Consider the following 23,765-nt stretch of genomic DNA (forward strand, 5'->3'; position numbering starts at 1 on the left):
AGGTACTATTTATTATCCCCATTTTACAAAATGAACAAGAGGCTTACAACTGAGAAATTCTTCAGCTCAGGTTTAGATTACTTTGTGTTCTGCCTGCTGGTATTACTCTGTTCTGCTATGACCCAATTGTCCAGGGTTGTTTTCTCTCTCTTCTCCGGATTGGATTATTTCTATTGATCCATCTTCAAATTCACCAGTTCTTTCTTCTGTATTCTCAGATTTGCTGGTGACTCATCAATACAATTTTCATTTTGATTATTGCCCTTTTCAACTCCTGAAGTTCCATTTGTTTTTTTGTAATAGTTTCTATTTCTTTGTTACGGCTCTTTGTTGTCATTGTCATCATATTCTCCATTAATTGTTTGAATACAGTTTATTTTAATTCTTTGAACTAATTTACAGTTGCTGCTTTCAAGTCTTTGTCTGTTAAATCCAACATATGGGCTCACTCAGAGTCAGTTTTTATTGATTGCTTTTCTTTACACTTTTTCTTCCAGCATCATTTTTTGTCGTTGTTGAAAATGACATTTAGGATAATGTATTGTAGCAACTGTAGATTCTGGTTTATTTTTCTGAGGCTTTTTTAAAAGTAACTTTCCTGGACTAACACTGTAGAATCTGTCTCTGCTACAGTATGTGGCCATGGATGTCTCTACTCATTTTTTAAATTCTCATTTTTATTTTTTAGCCTCACTTCATGGAGGTTGTCCCTGAGTCTGCATAGCTTAGTCGTCAGCCAGGGATCAGGGCAGAGCTTGTGCTCAGACACTTTGAACCTGTAGGGCTTCTGCCCTCTGCCAGTTGATCTGCGTGGGGCTTGGGTGTGCATTCAAAGTCACCAGCCCTTCCCAGTCACCCTTGGAGTTTACTTTCTACTGGGCTCTCTTGGGTCTCCCCTGTACACATGCCTAGTTTCCCAGTCAGCCAGGGATGTGTGGAGAGCTGATCTCACCCTTCTATGACTCTTTCAGTTCCACTGTCTCCCTTTTAAATTTCTGGCTGATCTGTCACTTTCCCCAATGGGAACTGTAACTTCAGGCTCACAAAGCTGTGGGTTTTCCTCGTTTGTTTTCTACCAGGTTTATCACTTTCAGCTGGCATAGTTGCAGGTTTTTACCCCCACCCCAAGTGAGTTCACCCCCTGTGGCAGCAAAGCTGCTGGTTTTCCAGCCAGCCCTATCCTAATAAAATAAGTTCTTGCTGATTGAGCTGGGAGGGATGCTGGTAGTCCCAGGCAAGAAGGCCACAGACTCCTGTTCTACTTCCTCTTAAGTTGTAGCAGTTTTTCAAAATTAAACATTTTTCAATGTGTTGTTTGCCTTTGATCAATTCCCAGGGCCCTAAGATGGTTGTTTGTTGACAGTTTTGTCCATTTTTATACTTTTTTTTTTTTTTAACGAATGAGGCAGTTTATTAACCCAGCATCTTTTGTTCTAATGCTTCTTGTTGGCAGCTGCCACCTGTCCAGCGATTCTGTCCACATCTCTCTGTCCCTGAGGTGTTAGTTTGTGGCCCCCATCTTGGTCCTTTTCCACCATTTTCAGCCCCTCCAGGGCTTGGAGGACCCGACGGGCCACGCTCTTGGAACCTCTGCTGAAGTGGCTGGGCGTGACACCATATCTCTGACGCCCCCCATAGATCTTGGTCATGGAACCAACCCCAGCGCCGCCCCGGAGGTACAGGTGCCGTGCTGGGCAGGCAGCTCGTGTGTAGAACCAGTTCTCATCGTAGGGAGCGAGCTCTTTGTGCTTGGCCGGCTTGACAGTGTCCACCCATGCAGGGACTTGCAGCTTCCCAGACTTTTTTTTTTTTTTTTTTTTAATTTTATTTATTATTTATTTATTTATTTATTTTTGGCTGTGCTGGGTCTTCGGTTCGTGCGAGGGCTTTCTCTAGTTGCGGCAAGTGGGGGCCACTCTTCATCGCGGTGCGCGGGCCTTTCACTATCGCGGCCCCTCCCGTTGCGGGGCACAGGCTCCAGACGCGCAGGCTCAGCAGCTGTGGCTCACGGGCCCAGCTGCTCCGTGGCATGTGGGATCTTCCCAGACCAGGGCTCGAACCCGTGTCTCCTGCATTAGCAGGCAGATTCTCAACCACTGCGCCACCAGGGAAGCCCTTCCCAGACTTTTTGAGGAAGGCTGCCAGAGCTCTGACGAACTCCCGCTGGTTCACGTCTTTTACCGTAACTCCAGGCATCGTGTGGCCTCCAAGCTGCCAGCCAGGGGAAAGGTATACTTGGCTTTTGTGGAAAGGATTTGTTGACCTTTTCATAGTGTCATAGCTGGAAGCCTGACTTCCATGGCCCATTTTTTTTTTTTCACGGCCCACGTTTTAACCTTGTCTGATATTCTGGTCTCCAGATCTTTGGCTGGCTCTTTTTATGCTCTATGGGTCTCTCGTTACTCCCTCTTCCAACTCCCTCCTCTGTTCTGGCCTCTTGAAAAACTCTAGGCCCTTTACCCTCCCTTGGCTTAAGCTGTGATTGCCTCCTCTCCCTCTTAGCCATGGGTCCCATCTAGCCATCCTGCCCTCTGCCCTTCAAATCTTCTTACAATATGCACCTACAGAGTAAGTTAAAAGTGTTTGACTTTAAGGAGTAGGCCTAAAGCTGAACCATTCCCCTTACCTATCCGTGACTCCCCTCAAAAGCACAAAGGAAGAAAGCAGAAGGCTTTAGAACTTCTTTGGAAATGACAGAGAGCTGATGTGAAGTCATCTGCTCCATTGTCCTTGATTTTCTCCTCTCGTCACAGTATCTCTCAGTCCATCTCGCCTGTTTCATTCCCAGCCTAAATTACTCAATAGAAATTTTAGATTTAGGGTTCTAAAACTAGCTTCTCAAATCTCACGACTTCAAATAGTTTCCAGTATCTCAGTGAGCATCTACATGTAATATGTAAATCATCCTACCCTTTCAGGTCTACTTCAGGTAAGTTCAAACTCTTGTCTTTGCAACTTGTGAAAAATTCAAACTTCGCACCAGTATTTTTGTGAACTTTCAGGGTGCTCTCAGGGATTCTTCTATATTGGAGACGCTGCCAAGTTAATTCTTTAATTTCAGAATGTCATTATTCATTTGGGTGTATAGCAAGGCCTGGGTTGCTAATTGAAAAACTCCTAAATGTGTCATTTTTAACATCATCCTAAAATACTGATGGGCTGTAAGATTCTAATGGCCTTGACTACTTCTAATATTTATGCCTTGGAAAAGTGCTGGCTGACTGTGGGCTTAAGCAAACTGTGTGACTTGTGTCTTTTTCTTCTCTGTCAATGAAAACAAATGCCTCTTTCACAAGGACATTAAATTGGTTAATATTTCTGGAAAAGTTCTCCTGGAATGAGAATCAGTGCAGTGCTAGTAATTCCTCAGACCATATGTCTATATCAGGGAAAGCAATGTTAGGAAATTTAAGATTCTCTTTGCATGGTAAAGTGATGCGATAAGTCATTTTTTTAGAAGAAATTGCAGGTGGGTCCTTTTTCAGGCACTGTGGGGAATTTTAGCTTTATGATACCCATCGACTTTAACTGACATCTTTTAGGTCTGAAAATTCATGAGTTAATCGAATGAGGATGATTCTAGAGTAGCTCCACTACACTAGTTCACTTTGAACCGCACATCCTGGTTATATTTCCATAAAGCCCTGAAATAACATTTTGCTTCTTTGTGGGTATAGGAGATAAACACCCTTTATGTTTCATTCTCATGGAATCCATTTTAGCTGCACAAATGTGCATTAAGAAGTTTCTAACACGATGGGAAATGTCAGCAAGAATGAAATTAATTGGGTGGTCATCCCTGAAGGTACATATTGAGGGGTTGGTTCTCAGAATTGTCACTTCATCAGCTTGCTTAAAAATAGAGGATTTACTTCACTGCTCAGCTTGAGTCAAAAGTAATTTCTTTCCCTCAGGATCCTCTTTCTTTGACAGAAATGATTTTAAGCCAGCTTCCCTACTAACTCACTCTCATTCTACTGTGACCAAACATGTCTGGATTTTTTTCTCTATCTTCTGAAAAATATGTAAAAATACATCAAATGTCTATACAAATTATGGTCCTGCCCAGAATTATCTACAGCATGGAATGGGATGGATACAATCTACAGGATATGTGAAATAAAGCAATAAATACTCTATGGTTTTTCCATTCCATATTCCCTAGACTATCTTTAAGAGTTAATAGGTAAAATGTAAAACTTTAGCCTGATGTATATCTATTTTATATGGTCCAAAGAAATCAGGGTATCAGTGTCTTTTGCTTTAGATTATTGCATTTCATCATCACACTCTTTTTATGTCTCCATTGTCCAGTATAATTTCATCTCCATATATATATATATATTTTTAAACATCTTTATTGAAGTATAATTGCTTTACAATGGTGTGTTAGTTTCTGCTTTATAACAAAGTGAATCAGTTATACATATACATATGTTCCCATATCTCTTCCCTCTTGCATCTCCCTCCCTCCCCCCCTCCCCATCCCACCCCTCTAGGTGGTCACAAAGCACCAAGCTGATCTCCCTGTGCTATGTCCATATATTTTTGAAATTTATACGAGACCTCTTCCTACCTTATCTACTAAATCTTTCCCCAAACACAGACTGCAGGGACACCCTAAAGACATAATAAAAAGAATTTAAAGCACTTGAATGACACTCTTTGTTTATCTAAGTAGATGTATACATAGCAATACATTCATTTAAATAGATTTAATGAAGTTTTGCTCAGCATATAGCACTTGGGCAATAGTCTTAGCCCATAAGGAACTTAAAATCTTGTTGGCAGGTAAGTTGTGCAAACTCATGCCTTCACGGCCCAATCAGGTAACAGATGTTGACCTAGACGAGTGTAAATGATAGGGAGTGGTGGAGACCATGGAGAACTAGTGATTGCACGCCTCATTTAAAGGAATTCCAATTCGGTACTTTTAAAAGCCATTGTGTTGGGCAAATAAAACATTTTTCTGGGAAAATTCAACCCATTGGGTAGGACTTAATCTGTGGACAGCCAGCTTTTCAGTGTTTCGGTTATCTCTTGCTGTAAAACGAACCACCCCCAAAGTTAGAGGATTAAAGCAACAATAAGTATTCATTTTTCTCTCGTGGTTCTGGTGGTCACTAGGCCCAGCTGGGTGGTTCTTGCTCATGGTGTTGCATGTAGTTGCGGTCAGGTAGTGGCTGGGACTGGAGTCACACGGGAGGCCTCGTCACCTAGTCTAGTGGTTGGTGCTGGCTGCCGCCTGGAAGGCCTGCTACGGCCTCTCCGTGTGTACTGGGCTTCTCTGTGGCGTGCTGGTTGAGCCAGAAACTTTGAAGAGCAAGTTTCCTGAAAAAGAAGCAGGGAGGGTGTACATGTGTTTACCAGGGGGAGCTTGTATTGCCTTTAATTGCCTAGCATTGGAAGTCATGTGGTGTCATTTCCACTGCATTTTATGCTTTAGAAGTGAGTCACCAAGACTAGCCCATAATCAAGGGGAGAGGAATTTAGAGTCCACTTCTTAATGGGAGGAGTGTAAAAAAAATTACAAGCACGTATTAAAACCAGCACAGGTGGGCTTACGTTAGAGAATAGTAAAACTAAATATATAATAAACTCAGATATAATCAGGGAGATGTACAAAATATTTAACGGCTGGCTTGGTGTGGGAACTGTCCAATCAGAAGAAATAATAGCATCCACAACTGGTAGGCTCTGTTAGTGCAGCTACTTAGTATCAGCTCTGGGCATAATCAGGGCTCCAAACATGTCCTAGAGCCAGCAGGAGCGCTGGGAAGTCAGGAAAGGTGAGATCATGCATCTTGTATAAGATGTTTTAGGAATTCTTGCTGAAGCTTCAGAGGCCCGATCAGGCTCCATCTGGTTGTTTGATTTCTTTGTTCTGTCTGCCTTTGTCCATCAGAAGTTAGAAACATTGTTCCTACATGGCTCTTACCTAATGTTTTGAAAGTTTATTCTTTGCTAAAGGGAGGGGAGTTGGGAGGGATGGGAAGAGAAGAGGTGAGCTCTAGGAATACACATCATCCTTGGTACATATTGTGGTTCGGTCCAATGTCATTTAGAAGCCATGTTGAGAGGCACCTGGATTCTCCCCTCCTGACCCAGAGAGCAAACATAACAAATGCTGGGTTCTTTGTGTGTTAGTTTTCTGTTACTGCTGTAATGAGTCACCACAGCCTTATCGGCAGCTCAGAGCAGCACGAATGTATTCCCTCACGGTTCTGTAGGTCAGAAATGTGGGATGGCTTGGCTGGGCTCTTAGCAGGAGCCTCTGGGAAGAATCCTCTTCGATTCTCATTGTAGAACTGAGGTTCCTACTTCTCTGCTGGCTGTCAGCTGGGAGCCACTCTCAGCTCCTAGAGGACTCTCTCCCACTCCTTGCACGCGGCTGCTGCATGCCACAGCGTGTCAAATCCTTCTCACCCTTGGAATCTCTCTGACTTCCCGTTCTGCAGCATCTCTTCTGACTTTCTCCCCTGTTGCATCCCTAGGATTCCAGCCAGAGAAGGATCCCCACTTTTAAGGACTCATGTGATTAGATTGGGCCAACCTGGGATAATCTAGGATAATCGCTCTATTTTAAGCTCCTTGACCTTAATTACATCTGCAAAGTCCTTTTTGCCATGTAATGTAACATATTCACAAGATCCAGGGATTAGGTCATGGACATTTTTTGGGGGGGGTGCATAATATTACCTACTACACGTAGTGACATTAGGGCAATAAAAGTGCTTTCCCTGTACTTTTCTCCTCACAAAAGTAAGCCAGCCAGTAAATGTGTGTCAAACATTAGGGTTTATTGAAATACTCATCCTAAATTTGAAGGAAAAGAATATACATTTTATGGAAGTGAGTACAGGTTTCAGCTTTGACAAGAGGAGGCACTCTTTTTTGATTTCCAGTGATGTCTCTAGTATAATATAATGCTTAAGAGAACTGGTTTGAAGTCAGACAGACTAGACCTTGTGTGAGTATATAATGCTTGTAAGTCTCATTGTCCTTTCCTGTGAGATAGGCTAATAATTCCTGTAGTTTCTATGAGGAAAACCTATGACTAGAAAGTGCGTAGGACGTGGTAAGTGCTCCGTGAATGTTAGCTGCTGCTGCTGCTACTACTAGTGATAATAATAATAGGGTGACAGTCATGGACTTCTTTATAAGGGGAGAAGGTATGGGTGGACCAACTAGAATCCACACTTGGATTTCCTACCAGTTTCATGTTAGTCTGACATAAATTATTAGTCTGACATAATTATTCTATTAGACATAAATTGGTAAAATGATTGTTCTGAAAAGGGATTTATAGAAGTTTATTTTGAGCAGTTTAGCTTAAGACAAATGTTTGGTTTTAATCATAAAGGGCAGTGCCTGAAACTCAACAGGCATCTCAGTCAGGGGTCAGCAAACTATGGCTTGAGGGCTAAATCTTGCCTGCTGCCTGGTTTTGTACAGCCCATGAGCTAAGAGTGATCTTTAGAGATAAATGTCTGTGGTTGATTTGATGGTAGGAAGCACTAACTTTGAACCTCAAAGCATAATGTTCTCCTGCCCCTAAGGAATTTCATTCTTCTCATTAATAGGCCTGGATTACCAAAAATTGTACTCGATTATTTTTTTTTTAAAGGGAACTTTATTTATTTATTTATTTTTGGCTGCGTTGGGTCTTTGTTGTTGCGCACGGGCTTTCTCTAGTTGCGGCGAGCGGGGGCTACTCTTCGTTGTGGTGTGCAGGCTTCTCATTGCGGTGGCTTCTCTTGTTGCAGAGCACGGGCTCTAGGCGCGCAGGCTCAGTAGTTGTGGTTCGCAGGCTCTAGAGCACAGGCTCAGTAGTTGTGGCACATGGGCTTAGTTGCTCCGTGGCATGTGGGATCTTCCCGGACCAGGGCTCGAACCCGTGTCCCCTGCATTGTCAGGCGGATTCTTAACCACTGCGCCACCAGGGAAGCCCTGTACTAGATTATTATATTTTGACTTTCATCAATAAAATTTTATAGAAAAGCTTCTCTCACTATAGAAGTACCTATATAATGTCCTTGATTTTTCCTCTTGGCCCATGAAATGACTAAATGTTTACCATCTGTTTACAGAAAAAATTTGCTGAGTCTGATCTAAGTAACTTCCTGTGCATTTAAAATGCAGTGTAGACTCTTCATAGCTGGAAGGTACTCCCAAGATATCTTAATGCAATACCTTAGTTTTATAGCTGAAACTGAAGATAGGCCACTTTCCCACCACAACCCGGCTAGTTAGTGATAGAGGCAGGATGAGCCATTAGATCTTTTGGTGCTTAAATCAGTAAACTTTCTACTGGAGCAGGCAGACCCTCTAGGTACCGTGGTTGTGCTTTATTATCTCTCTTTACATGGACTTCTATGTTGCCACCAATCTCAAACCTTTAATGGACAGGTCAGAGGTGATGCAGCATAGAGAACTCAGCTGTCCCATGGACCCACTGAACAGGGCCTGGCAAACATCAGCTTGTTGCTGTGTTTCCATCTGTGGGGAGATCCCTTTAGATTCTAGAATTTTTCATTAAAGCTGTTTCAGAAGCCCTGGTGCTTTTTTACATTACGTTAGTAACAGTGAATAACCAGGCATGTTCAGTTTAGGATGAGATTGTTCATTGAGCAGAGCAATAACCCTAAACTGAGGTGATAATTTCCCTGCGTGTGGCGCTTCCCCATTGTTCCCTGGTTATTTGCTAATAAATCCCGCCACATTGTATGTGTTTCACTGCCCTCCTGCCTGGATAATGATGATCACTTGGTGGTGGTTGTTTCTCTTTCTACAGGTGGTTTACGAATCCAACGACAGTCAATGCCTTCTACAGTGCATCCACCAACCAGATCCGTGAGTACCGGCTCCTTGTCTCCTTGTTAATGTGCTACAAAATGGACGGAACTTTTCCATGACTGTGACTTAAGAGTAGGGCATTCTTTATTTCCTCCCAGAAGTGACCAGGTATGTTGGTGAAGGAAGTTTGTTTCCCTACCCATATGTCCAATTTTCCTCATTCTCTTTACCTTATAAGTTTTTTAAAAAAAGCTTCATATAACCATTAAGTTAAAAAAAAAGCAACTACAGTAAATAAAACTGCAGTGATGTTGGCCATGAAAAGGAACAAGCTTCCACTTTTCTTTCATAATGGTCTTACTGATTTTTGTTTTATTTATTACTAGGATTGATGGGAAAAACGAGCAGGTAGCTGGGGAGAATTTAGAAGCTGTTAGAAAAGCTTTGAAATGCTCTAATTAATCCTGGGATGTAAAGTCTTGAGTTTCTTTTATTTACATGTATTAGGTACATAATTATAACTACCATGATAAGTTAAAAAATTATTAAAGGTCAGATTGGCACAAATTAAAAATCTAACAGCACCAGATGTTGGCGACAGGGACACATACTGCTGGTGGAAATGTACATCGGTTCACCCACTTTGCTGCACAATTGGGCAACACCTAGAAAAGCCAAAGATGGGCATGCGTGTCTGTGAATGTCACTTGAGCGCTTGACATGTGCACTAGTGCTGTTACTCAATGTGTGGTCCCGTGATTATTAGCAACAGAGTCCCAGGGGAACTTGTTAGAAATGCAAAATCTTGGGCCTCGCCTTAGACCTGTTGTTCACAAACCCTGGACTTGGGGCTCAGAAATCTGTTTTATTAAGCCCTCCAGGTGAGTCTAACATAGTTGGGGAAGCAGTGCCCTAGAGAAGTCGCACATGAGGAGGCCCGCGTGAGAATGCTCATAGCAGTGTTGTTTATAATAGCAGCAAAAGGGGAATAACCTATGTGGCCCTCCAAAGGAGAATGAATCAAAATGTGTCATGTTCACACAAGGGCATGCCAGACAGTGGCGAACAATGAGTGACCAGAGTGACATGTATTAACGTGGATGAAGTTCACAAATAATAGGTTGTGTGTGTGAAAAAAAACAACTTGGAAAAATATGTGGAGTATGATATCATATAAATAGAGTTCAAAAGCATGCAGAACAGTTCTATATATTGTCTAGAGGTACATCCATATGTAGTAAAAGCCTGAAGACGTTGACGAGAATGACAGAGCCCGAGTGCAGGCTGGCGTGACCTGTTGTGGGAGGGCGAGCTGCCCCTGCGCGTCTCCTGGTCCCCACCTCCACTCCCTCGCATGGTGAGCGCCTCTCATCTCATGGTCTTAAGCATGTCTCTAAGCTGTTTGTTGAGCGCGGGAGATGGAATTTATAAGGAGTTGCTACCCTTGATTGTGCCCTCACCATCTCCCCCCGAATCCCTGTTATAGCCTCCTCACTTGCCTCCCTGCTTCTGAACTTATCCCCCTTTGGTCTATTCTAAATATAATATTGCAGCCATTTTAAGATGTCTTACAGTCATCTCATGTCCCTCCTTTGCTCAGAACCCGTTATCAGCGTCCCATCTCACACAGAATAAAAGCCAAATTACTTGAAATGGCCCCGAGGCCTCTTATGATGCTGCCTTTATCTCCCCTCTCTTCCAGCCATGCTCGCCTCCTTCCTGTTCCTAGAGCACGAGACACTCTTCCTTCCAGTCGTTTGTACTCAGGGTTCTCTTTGCCTTGGAAAACTTCTCCAAGTGATCTGCGTGGATCGCGCTCCCACTTCCTTCAAATCTTTGCCTGAATGCCACCTTCTCAGTGAGGCTTCCTGTCTACCCACTTGTGGTAGGTCCTCTGTGCTGGCCCTCATCCTGACAGGACTCCCTGGCCAGAGGGGACAGCCCACTCCCAGCAGGCACACCTTCTTAGAGTCGCCCTCGTGTGGCCACCTTGGAGAATGGCAGTCTCTGCCGGACTGGTCTGGGAGAGTAGTGAACAGGAAAGAAGTTAGCTGGCAGTGCATTATTATCATAAAAATACCATTGCTTTCTCCACCGCCCCCCCCCCAGCTTTATTGAGGTATAATTGACAAATAAAAATTTTATATATTTAAAATATACAACCTGATGCTTTGCTATAGCTCTGAGTTGAGAAGTAAGCTGCATGTGTTACATGGGAAATTATGATATTTTAGATATTACTTATAAATACTATTTATAATAATATAGGTTATATTTATATAACACGAATTATACCGATATCAATTGCAATAACTTACTGGGTGATAGATAACTGGGTGATAGATAACTTACTGGGTGTCATTCTTTAAATTATCTATTTTAAAAGAAAATGGTTTACTTTGTACATGCAAAAGATTATATATAACATACTAGAACACATAAAGTTACAAAGTATATAAGAAAACATATGATAAGATAAATATACGTTCATGAACCCACCACCCATCCAAGAACTGGAACATTCCTGATGTCATTGCATCTGTCTGTGCTCCTCCTCATCCTTTTCCTCTTCCTCACCATTGAGGTAACCACTATTCTGATTTTTTTTTTTAACTTTGGGTTTATTGATTGATTGATTGATTGATTGATTGATTGCTGTGCTGGGTCTTCATTTCTGTGTGAGGGCTTTCTCCAGTTGCGGCAAGTGGGGGCCACTCTTCATCACAGTGTGCGGGCCTCTCACTATCGCGGCCTCTCTTGTTGCGGAGCACAGGCTCCAGATGCGCAGGCTCAGTAGTTGTGGCTCACGGGCCTAGTTGCTCCGCGGCATGTGGGATCCTCCCAGACCAGGGCTTGAACCCGTGTCCCTTGCATTGGCAGGCAGACTCTCAACCACTGCGCCACCAGGGAAGCCCAACTATTCTGATTTTTGTGTTTATTATTTTCTTGTTTTTTTAAAAAATAAATTTAAAACCATATATGTATCCCTAAGCAATGTATTATTTATTTTTACTTATTTTTAGCATAATAAAAATGGTATTATATTGCATGCAATCTTAAGCAATTGTGCTTTCATTCAACGTGTTTTTAAGATTCATCCAGGTAGCATGTTGCAGTAGGTTTTTCATTTTCACTGCTGTGTAACATTCCATGTGTGACTGTGCCCCAGATTACTTATCTGTTCTACAGACCTAAGTGTTCCCCTTTCCCCTGGTTTTTGCTATTATGAACTATGTTGCTCTGAATATTCTCATACATGTCCCCTGAAACAAGTGTTTGGGATATATACTAGGAGTGGAATTACTGGCTTGTAGAGTATGCAAATATTCAACTTTCAGATGACACCAAATGTTTTCCAGAGTGAGTGTTCCGAAGTACAGAAGTGTTTTCACCAGCTCTCATTTTCATCACTTCTTGGCATTGGTAGACAACATTTTCACCAATCTGGTGAATGTAATAGATCAGTTCTTATGCTAGGCAAGGCACTGATGTAGACTCTTCAGCAGTGCTTCCACACTGGCTTTCCAGTGTCAGTGAATACTCACTGCTCTTGGGGGCTTTAAATCCTGCCTCCAGGATTCACCCCTGCTCAGCCTGTTTCTTCCTGGGAAGAGGTGATCTTATCAGAGGTTTACTGAGGAAGCAACCATTTCAGGGTAACCCAGTGGTTTCTCGAAAGCTCATGAGCAGAGGGGGTTTGGAATGAACAATTTGAAGCAGTATTTTAATTAAGAGATTCAAGCTGTTTCTGTTTTCCTAATGACCAGTGCTTGCTCTCATTGTAAATTACATTCCCAGGCAAGATGACAAGGAATCCTGTGGGTGACTTTTTTTTCTCCCTCCTTTCTGATTTTCCGGACTATAAATTAAGACAGGTGGAGTTCCTTATACATTTCCCCACTGGGTTTCCTGGGACTCCCCCCAGCCCCCAAGTACCACCTTTTTGCTTCACTGAAGAAGTGAAAAATGGAGGTGATTTTCTAAAATGAACATCTTTATTGATTAGGGGCTGATTCTGACAGCATGTGGCCATCTGTTTAATTGGGTTTCACATCTAAGATGTAACTATACTTAGTAACGTGATTTATGAGCATTTCATTCAGTTCGCATTATCATTTTCTGATTTATGCCATTTAAGTCAGCTTCAGCATGCAGTAGAGCCTTGAGTAGAAAATAGAAAAACCTGTAGGGTTTTTGTTTGTTTATTTGTTTGTTTGTTTGTTTTTGCAAATCCATGCCTATATGTGAAACCCTATGATTTGTGGTGATCTTTCAATGTTAGATTTTTGCAGGGTGGTTATAGCTTCTTATTTTTCTACCCTTGTGAAGCTGGATAGCAACGTCTTAAGGCACAGAGTGTAGTGTGAAATAATGATGATTTAAGTCTGCTGTACGGGGAGTTATACTCAGGAGCTGTTGCAGAATTTAATTATATTTGAGCTGATAAGGTAGTTAAACAGGAAAACAAGGAGCTGAGGTTATTGGTGCCTAAGCTTGTGCTTCCCTAACTCTGTGATAAATGCAAAGCTGGTCCTCCTGCTTTTATTTTATTTTATTTTTTTTGGCCATGCTGCATGGCATGCAGGATCTTAGTTCCCTGACCAGGGATCGAGCCCGTGCCCCTTGCAGTGGAAGCGCGGAGTCGTAACTGCTGGACCTCCAGGGAAGTCCCAGGTCTTCCTGCTTTTAGTAGGAAGACAGAAGCTCGATGGGAGACCTTGAGTGCCACTGATTTAGTTGCATGACCTTGGTCAAGGTGTTTCTCCTTCCTGACCCCTCTTGTCCTCATCTGTCACATGTTGAGGTTACCTAGTCCACAGAGTTTTTGGTAGGGTTTAACAAGATCAATTTGAAAAGTGCCAGCATATTGTCAAGGTCAGGGTTTTGTGTATCAAAAACTGGCACTCCCGCCACTAATGCCTGGGATAGCCAGTCTGTCACAGGATACACAGCGTAATATGAAGATTGTGGGAGGGGCGTATTTTGAACTCTTGTTCTCAGAAGGTTTTATACATTAAAACAATATTTTTGTACATTAAACAATTGCAACTCATTTGGAAAAGTATTTGTTGATGTCTCCTATCACCCAGAAATTCCACTCTTGATAAGATGAATGGATCCTGATGCCCACCGAGAGACATGTACACAAATGTTCATAGCAGCTTTATTCATAATAGCAAAAATCTGGAAAGAACCTAATTTCCATCAGCAGAAGAGTAGGTAAATAAAATTGTGCTGTATTCATACCATTGACTATTGCACAGCACGGGAAAAGAACAAAGTGCTCCATGCTGCAGTGCGTAAGAAGGCCGCTGACTTAATGGTGAGTGACACACTGCACGGCCCCGTTTGTAGGAAGCTCAGGAACAGGCAAACAAATCTGTGGTCTCAGTGATAAAAGTTAAACTAATGGCTACCTTTGTTTCGGGGGGTATTGACTGAGAGGGGGCATAGGAGACATTACCTTGATCTGGGAGGTGGTTGCACAGGCGATACTTGTGTAAAAAACTCACTGTGTCCTACCATGAAAATTTGTTCCTCTACTGTATGTATGTAACACCTCAACGTAGACAGTAATACCCCCATTCTCCCTTAAAAATTTTTAGAATAGCGTGTAGCGTGCATAGACATTTGGGCTTATGACAGTTCACCTCAGGCCAAGCTGCCAGAGGTGTAGACGAGGTATCGGCAAATGTTTTCTATAAAAGGCCAGATAGTAAATATTTTTGGCTTTGCAAGCCATATGGTCTCTGTTGCAGATTCTCACCTTTGCCATTGCAGCCATAGATAATTCATAAACAAATGAGCGTGGCTGTGCTCCAGTGAAACTGTTTACATGGCTGTAGTTTGCCAATCCGTGGTGTAGAGCACTGTGAGAGGATGGGATCTAGGGAGCCTCGTGGCGTGTTTCTGACCCAGCTTCCAAAGTACTTTGGATCTAATCAGGTGGTCGTACGGGACGCGGGAGGGTGAGCCTGAGGGGGCAGCCGCTTACATTTGGTTCTCATTTCCGCTAATATAGACTGGTCTTTAGGATAAAATTCATTTCATGTATTCAGTATCAATGTGTATCTGCATAGTGCCTTATTTCAATATTAGTTTTTTATCTTCGTAGGTCTCAAATCATATTAAGGAATTATTTTAAGCAAACAAAACCTTGGCTTGAAAACAAGCAAGGCCTAAGGGCTAAAACCAATGATTTTTTATTATCTTTGCTCTTATACACAAGGGATTTAGTTGCCTCAGTTTAATCACAGATACTCTGCGAAAGAAGATAAGCCTTTGTGCAGAGGCTGGGCTAACGCTGGCATCAAACTATAGAATTAATCCTGAAATCAAACATAGATTTGTTTTGCTGTTAAGGAAATAACTGTGTTTCAGACTGGTAGAATTTCTCATACTTTGCTGACTCTGCCTAAAACCATAAAGTAGAAGCCAAGTTAGCAAATACTCACCTGTGGCCTCTACTGGACTTTAATGAAATTAAATCCCTGAATCCACTTGACAATCTATTTGGGGAGAATTAGAAAATAATCTCCCGTAGTTTTGGAGCTACAAGGAAGGAAACTTAAGTGGCCACCTAATCCAGACTTCTCATTATCTAGAAGAGGTCCTGACAGAGCAATTCTTAGTAATTTTTTCGCCTTATTCAGTTAATATTTATAGAGCCCCCAGTGATTCTCACTTCCTGTGTATTCACACCCCTGTGTAGTCTCTCCAACACTGGATAAGGCTGACGTCTGTAACTAATAGGATACTGTGGAAATGACAGGGTGTGACTTCTGAGGCTAGGTCATAAAAGACATCTGGCTTCTGCCTTGCTCTCTTGGATTGATCGCTCTGGGGGAAGCCAGCAACCATGTCATGAGGGCCCTCAGGAAGCTGGTGGAGAGGGCCACGTGTGAAGGACCCGAGGCCTCCTGCCCATGCCCAGCACCGTGTGCGCATGCCATCTTGGAAGCGTATCCTCCAGTCCGGCCAAGCCTTCAGATGATTGCAGCCCACGCTGACATCTTGACAGCAACCGCTTGAGAGACCCTGAGACAGACCACACAAATAAACTGTTTCCGAATTCTTGACCCAGAGAAACTGTGAGATAGTAAATGTTTATTGTTTTGAGCCACTATGTTTTGGGATACTTTGTTATATAGCAAGAAATAATAATACAGACATTACAACTTCCCAGGTACTGAGTTCAGTGCTAGGTTTTTAATATGGTATGGTGTAGTGGTTAAGAGTGTGGGCTTTGATTTTGAATCCTGGCTTGGCCACTGATAACTTGCAACCTTGGGCACGTTAGTTAACTTCTTTAAGCCTCAGTTTAATTATCTATAAAATGGAGATAATAGTAGTGACTATCCTATAGGGTTGTCGTGAAGATTAAAGGTGATAATATATACAAAATGCTTGGAAGAGAAACTGGTTTATAGTAGGTAGTCAATAAATCTTAGCTGTTAGGATTCCTTGCTTTTGAGAAGTGGGGAGAGACAGACTTGTTACCAGTCATTTATAGGACATCACGGTGAGTGCGCAGTGCACCCTGGGAGCCACAGAGCAGTGTTGATTATCTAGGGGAGTGAAGGTTGGCTTCACAGTGAAAATGGCATTTGAGTGGGCTTTGAAAGGAGGAAAATTCTGTAGGCAAAGTAGGTAGGTTGGGACATGCAGAAGTACTGGCTGGTGCAAAGGCAACACACGCGGAGCGTGGAGTGGGAATGGGCGGTGAGATGGTCACAATTGCTGGGACACAGACTGCATGTGGTAGACGGGGGATGGGGCGAGAAGGCATGATGGGAGATGAAATGTAGAAGAAGTAGACGAGGACCTTGTAAGCCATATTGAGGAACAGGCCATAGGGAACTGGTATAGTTTTCTTTGAGAGGCAAGAAACTTCATTTTTGGTTCCTTGGTCTTAGTCTTACAGATCATGGCTTGGAGAGGGGAAAGATTGAGGCCCCCTACGCCCACTAGGAGTTTGGCAGGTGGTTCAAGAGAAGGATGGGGAGGGTCTAAACCTAGGCAATGGCAGTGGTGAGGGGAAATAGGGAGTGGGTAAGTTAAATCCCAAAAGATTGTTCTCAAATAATTGTGTAGTGACGATACAGGTAGTTTCCCAACTTTTCCGCTGATGCTTTGAAGGACTCCCATAAAATGGAGAGTATAATTGTTCTGTGCAGCTCTTCTTCACTGAGAACCATTAATGTGCCAAGCATTGTGCTGGATACTTTAACATATATTATCTCTAATCTTCACAGTAGGTCTCTAAGCTTGGTATTGTGGGCCATTTTACAGAAGAGGAAACTGAAGCTCAGGGAGGCCAAGTAACGTGCGAAAGAGCACACAACTAGTAAGTTGCGGAGATAGGAGTGTAACCCAGCTTCTCTGATGACGTGCTCTTAGTCTTCAGCCTACACTGTTCAATGCCAGATAAGAAATGTGAGAATTACATGAAATGACACATGTGAACACACTGTGAAAAAGTTGAAAGCATGGTATAATTGTATGTTAGAGTAATCATTATATTCTGCCCTCACCCATGTGGTGGGGGATTGTTTGTTTGGTGTGGAAACAAGATATTATAGGATGTGGGGACAGCCGGGGATGAGGATCAGAAGGTCAGGTGGTCTCCAGGTCGTGGTGATTTCATGTCTTAGAGGGCTGTCGCATCAAGCAGCAGTTGATTATTGCCGTCTCTAAGAGTGCTGTTCTCTGCAAGCCCTTTGGCTATGCCCATGATCTTCTTCCATCCTTGGATTCCGATGGGGTGGGGATGTTATTTGAGAGATTTCATAAGCTACCTTAACAAGAATATTTTGAGCTACTCTCCCAAAACGTTTTCCTTCACAAAATTTACTCTGAAATTTAAAAAAATTTTGTTAAGTGAGTTGAAGTTAAGTCATGAGCAAAGTTCACATAGTTTGCAGAATTGCCACATGATGCACTTAGCAAGGTTGTGGGACACCTACTACAACTATTTTCAGATGTTCTTGTCCTGGTCTAGTCAAGGACTCTGGGCATCCTGATACAGCCCCATGTCTCTGAGGCCTGAGCAAGGAGGCGGCTGAGAATGACATTCTGGGTAGTGCCACGGAGAGACAAGCTGCCTTTAAGTGGGAAGCCCTGCAATCTCATGGCATTCCTGTAACTGGTGAGTCCCAGGACCGATGCCTGGAGGGACGCATTTACCACCTGCCGTGCACTTGTGAAAACACTCTCGTGGGGCAGGACGCATGCTGTTTCCAGACAGAGGACTGGGCAGGTTCGCTGCAGGGCTGGTAGCAGAAAGCACAGAATGGTTTTCAGGGTCAGTTTGATTCAGGAGGTGGGGTGTGAGTGGGACACACACTGGGAGCGACCTGGATGTGAGCCCGAGTGAGGAGAGCATCAGGAAGCTGGAAAAGAGCCGCGGCCAGGGAGTCAGGGAACAATCTCACTGATTTGTCTTGAAGGTCACAGTCTCACTTGTCCTCCCTTGAAAAAAATCAATTGTCTTTAACTCTTATTACAAAAGTAGTTCATATTTATTGTGGAAAATCCAGAAAATTTTAGATAAGCTAAAAATATTTTTAAAGTTAATCATAATTTAAAAATAGCTACAGTTAATAATTTTGTTGAATCTCTCTCAAACTTATGTTTATCTACATACTTAAAAATTGAAATTAACTATGGACTCATCCAGTTAAACTGTTTTTTCCCACTGAAAGTTGTAACAAGTATTTTTTTCATTTGTTACATATTCTTCTAAGTTACCATGCAGAGTATTCCACCAAATAAAAGCACCTTAATTTCTTTAATTTCCTACCGAAAGACATTAAGACTGTTCCACTATTGTTAAAAAACCCCCAAAACTCTGTGATGAGTTTTGCGGCTAAGTCTTTGTGCAAATCTGAGACTATCCTTTAGGGTAGATTCCTAGATGTGGAGGGGATTGCTGAGTCAAATGGTATGCTCAATTTAAGAGATTTAAAAATACATATTATGCCACTTCTCTTGAGAAAAGTGGTACCAATTTATATTTTCACTAACAACAGATGAGATGGTTTTCTTTTACCATCGTAAAAGATACTGTTGGGCATCGTAAAGATACTGTTGGAGGAGATGAATAAAGAGACTCAGTTTTTTTCTTTTTGTTTTTTGGTCTAATTGATAAGGGGAAAATGTTAGTCACATTTTCATTCTTGAGACCATTATCTCACCCCAGATATGGCTCAGTGACCCCACACAGGCATTTGTTGAGCATCTGCTGTTTTCCCAGGCCTGGACTGAACATCACTTCCTCTAGTGTCAGTTTTGAACACCTGGGACAGCAATTGTGTGCATGAAAGGACTTGCTGGTACGTGAGTAGAATATGAGATACGGAGCTGCATAGTAGTTCTCAAAGTGTGGCCCCCGGATCAGCAGCATCCCCTGTGATAAACGGGCTTTACCTGGTCCCATCCCTGGCCTACCAAATCAGAAACTCCGGGGGTGCGCCCAGCAATTTATGTTTTAAGAAGATTTTAACCATCAAACCTCCACTAGATGCTGAAATTCGAGAACTGCTGAGCTATAAAATTGCAGTTCAAATGCAAAAGAGGTCAGACTTGGTTGGGTAAAGGTAAGGATGCTAACTTGTCCTGGTTTGCCTGGGACTGTCCCAATTTTAGCACTGAAAGCTCCACATCCCAGGAGCCCTTCAGGCCTGGGCAGACAGGGATGGTTGGTTATGCTGGTAAAGAAGAAGAGGTTCTCTTTGTTGCAGCCTGGAGGTAATTCTGGCAGGAAAAGAATAGAAGAGCCAGAAGAGAAGATTTCAAGATGGAGGGCAGATTTTAGAAGCTGCTTTCAGCTTGTCAGTTCTAGGCTGATAGATATGGTGGCAGGAGGTTACCTGCAGGAAGCCGGCAGATGGCTAGGGCATCTTGCTGGATCCCTTGACGTGAGTCACAGCTGTTAGAACTTGATATTTTCTGGAAAGGGGAGGGTTGGCATTCACCAAATTACTGCAAGATGCCAAATTGAAAAAAAAAGCCACTATTAATCTTAGCAGTGAGATGACAATGAAATCCCTTTACAGCAAGAAACATAACCAAAAGTGCTTTGTAATTGCAGCAATTTCCATGTCCCTACTGATGGCCCCCTAGATTCTAGAAGAATGGTATCCGGCTTATCTGATTATAAGAACTAATCCTGAATAAGATGTAACACTCGTTCTCTCTTAGAGTGAGGATTCATCCTGGATTTTCCAAAGCAGTTGCAATTAAAACTATTTTTGTCCTTTTGTACAATCATAATTTATAAGCCGTGTAAAATTTCAGTTTTGAAAGAATAGTCTGCAAAATTATAATAAAAATATCATACGTTACAAGCACAGTGTTGAGGAGCAGTGAAGAGAGGAGAATGAGACAGGAGGGCTGATGTATATACATCAGTTATTTTTCCTAAACCAAGATTTCTGAACTTGTTTGCATATTAGAATCTTCTGGGGAACTTTTAAAACATACTGCTGCTCAGGGCTCCATCCCAGACATTGTGACTTGATAGGTCTGGGACAGGGGCTTGGACATGGGTATATTTTTAAAAACCTCCCCAAGGGATTCTAATGTACAGTTGGGGTTGAGAATCCTTATTCTGATCTAAGCCAGTGGGTCTCAACTAGGATGCACCAAAGTAACTGGGGGCCTGTTGAAAACTCTGAACCCTACTGATCTTACGAATTTTTTACCCATTAGCGTACACGTGTACAGATAACCCCTTTCCCAAAACACGCCTATGCATCTACTCCCATGTATCCAGTCTTTCTTTACTGACTTTAAAAGACATTTCAATTAAAAATACACTTTTAGAGAGCTTTGGTATCAGTTCACCTTCCTGTTTAGATTTTGCAAAATGGAATTTTTTTCTAGTTACGTCCTTTCCCCCTCACTGGATTGTAGGTTCTTTGAGGACATTTGTATGTTCAAAACTTACCTGGGTGGCTTGGAACATCATAGGTGCTCAGTAAATGTTAGTGGTCACTGGTTATTTATGGAAGTTGCATCATCATAACCAAACCAAACTTCTCCCAGTAGTTTTTATGATGGTATTTAATATATTAACATCTCCAAAATTAGGGTCATAAACTATATTCACATAGTGAACTATAGAACTTGGAGCTATTAGGCAGGATAAGTAAAATAAACAAGTCAGCAGAATTAACTACAAGTGAATCTCACCAAGAAGTATAATAATGTTGCTAAGATGGTACATCAGCAGTAAGCCTTGGAATGTAGATTGATACATGGATTAGTTCAGTAATATAAGCATATACTTAAGGCTTTTGAAAATAACTGTCATGACATGTACTAGAATAAAGTCACATTAATACACCAATAAATCCATGCAAAAGACCAAGCATTCTGTTATTTGACAAGACTAATAATATAATACAATGTATTGATACAGTCAGCCCCTCAATAAAAGTATCACAAACACCCATAGTGATACACACTCAATGGAAAACCCAAGTACCTCTCTGGGGAAAGCACCTACAGCAAATATGGAAACAGATTTAATTAAACAGTTGAGTGTGCACATTGGCCTACACATTCTCAAGCCCATTGGATTCTCCTTTAGAACCTCCCCCCTGTCAACTTCTTTTGGACTGAACTTACTTTGTCATTGGCCCCTGGCTGTGCCAATTCTGCCCCCGAGGCCGCTGGAGAGATCCTAACTGAACAAATTCAAATAATGCCACTTCCTTCAAAGGAGTCAAAAGAAAGACTGAATTTAAGAGTGAACTGCTCTCAAATTTAGATGGAGTTCGAGTTGCCTTGCACCATACAGTTGGCCCTCCATATCTACAGGTTTCATCCGAAGGTTCAACCAACCGAGGATTGAATTCCACCCTTGGATATGGAGGGTATTAGTAAGTTTTCAAAAGTTTGATGGAGAGAAAGGGAAGAAGCAGGTGCTCTGGGTTTTGAAGACTGGTATTGAAAGTTGGAGGCCTCCCATCTTGTTAAATCTGACCAAACACGGAAACAACATGTTTCCAGTCTGACTATAGTTGTCTTAAGATAATCACCATTTGTAAGTGTCAATATATAAAAAACAAAACCCAAAACTTACAAATGACAAAACGTTGGAAGAAAATGCTTTCAAAATACTTGCCACATGATAACTTTCTTGAACCATACACTTATGGATATGGAAATTAAAATTAACGTGGCAGGGCTTCCCTGGTGGCGCAGTGGTTGAGAATCTGCCTGCCAATGCAGGGGACGCGGGTTCGAGCCCTGGTCTGGGAAGATCCCACATGCCGCGGAGCGGCTGGGCCCGTGAGCCACAATTACTGAGCCTGTGCGTCTGGAGCCTGTGCTCCGCAACAAGAGAGGCCGCGATAGTGAGAGGCCCGCGCACCGCGATGAAGAGTGGCCCCCGCTTGCTGCAACTGGAGAAAGCCCTCGCACAGAAACGAAGACCCAACACAGCCATAAATAAATAAATAAATAATTAAAAAAAAAATTAATGTGGCAATTATGTGAAAGCATACAAAGAATGTAGGGAAAAGAGATTATCTTCATTCAGTATTGTTAGGACCAAAGGACTCTGATCTAAATCAGTATTTTGTGTGATTTTCTCTTTGTAGCATATGCCATAAAACCATAAAAGGGAAAATATCCTACTTTTATTCCTTGGTGGTACGGAGGGCTAAGAGGACATAGGGTGATGGAATTTGCATGGAGCTGGGCAGAGCTTTTCATTTTGTTAATATTTGCATTCTGATTAAGAGTTTATTGAAAAAAATGTGCAAACTTCAAAACTGCACTAGCTTGGCCATGATTGTAAGGGAATGACACCAACAGAGTACCTAATCTAGAAGGTAAAGGAAAACCGGAACTTGAATAATGGAACATAGCCCTATTCTGGTATTGAATATGGGAACTTCAAGAAGTAGCACATTGGTAGTACTAATAGTGTCGTGTAATGTTTTAGACTTTGGCTAACACGCACTCATAGTTATAGGTAATGTTTAACCCCAGTCACCGTTTAGAGTTTCACAAAGTGCAGATTCCATTCACTCAGCAAATATTTATTGAGTGCTTACCACGTGCCAGGCATTGTTCTGGAGATATTGCAGTGAGAGAACGGTAAAAATAAAAGTCCTTTTGTTATGGAGCTTGCATTCCAGTTGGGGAAAGACAGACAATACTTTATAAAGGATAAGTAAAATTTAGAGTATCGTAGATGGTGGTATTATGATGAGATACAAAGCAAGAAAGGGGGGTAGAATAATACTTTCCTCCTTTAAAAAGCACTAGGGAAGGCCTTAATGAGAAGGAGGTGACATTTGAGTAAATATCTGAAGCTAGTTTTGTACATAGTAGTGGGAAGTTCTGGGCTGGTGGGAGAGGGGTGGGAAAAAAGGGAAATTATTAATTTTTTTCCCATCTCTCCATACAGTTTGAACTCTATCCCTGAGGATATATGTTTGTTTTCTTAGGTCTGAGCTGTGGGACAATGGGCTAATTTTGGTTTTTTTTCTCTATATTTGCCTTTACTAAAAACCCTAATTAATGTGATTTTACACTAGTAAAATGGACGCTGAAACCCAGACACACTGAAGCATTTAACTTTTCCTGGAAAGATACAGCTACAGTTAGGATATAACTTTATGACTTTAAAGACCAAATAGTTGAACCTGGCCCACTGAATGTGATCAGTTGTTTCGTAGTTGTGTCCTAAACAAAAGCACTCTATGGTCACCATTTTGCTAAGATTCCAACTAGGTTAGTCAATATTCATTGATAGAGTTATGAGAAACGCCAGTAAAAACAAAAGGCTGACCCAAGTAGAAAGCCTAAAGCAGGCCTTGTGATTTTCCTACATGCAGATTTGAGAAAGAGAATTTTTTGCTACCAAATAGTGAGCTTGTTACAACATATAGATACCAATATTTTCTTTTGTCAGAATTTTAGTGTTTGGAATTATTTAACCACAGTCTGTA

The 23,765-nt window shown here is 42.0% G+C and overlaps 2 protein-coding genes across 5 annotated transcripts in view; one reads left to right on the forward strand and one right to left on the reverse strand.

Annotated features, from left to right (window-relative positions):
* Positions 1-23,765, forward strand: part of PHEX (phosphate regulating endopeptidase X-linked) — a 195,443-nt gene that overhangs the window by 139,502 nt on the left and 32,176 nt on the right. For all 4 annotated transcript variants that reach the window (XM_007174661.2, XM_057539099.1, XM_057539101.1 and 1 more), the window contains one exon: positions 8,795-8,853. In XM_007174661.2, the coding sequence (XP_007174723.2) occupies positions 8,795-8,853 (59 nt within the window). The remainder of the gene's footprint in view (positions 1-8,794; positions 8,854-23,765) is intronic.
* Positions 1,434-2,196, reverse strand: LOC103011423 (40S ribosomal protein S19-like). Its single transcript, XM_057539102.1, has 3 exons — positions 2,126-2,196; position 1,917; positions 1,434-1,799 (listed from the first exon to the last, which is right to left on the reverse strand). Exons 1-3 carry the CDS (start codon positions 2,194-2,196, stop codon positions 1,434-1,436), a joined length of 438 nt encoding a protein of 145 aa, XP_057395085.1.

This window comes from Balaenoptera acutorostrata, chromosome X (genome assembly GCF_949987535.1).
Source record: "Balaenoptera acutorostrata chromosome X, mBalAcu1.1, whole genome shotgun sequence".
NCBI classification, from domain to species: Eukaryota; Metazoa; Chordata; class Mammalia; order Artiodactyla; family Balaenopteridae; genus Balaenoptera; species Balaenoptera acutorostrata.

Coding starts and splice junctions, on each gene's coding strand:
- LOC103011423 (XM_057539102.1), bottom strand. CDS start 2,196: ATGCCTGGAGTTACGGTAAAAGACGTGAACCAGCGGGAGTTCGTCAGA.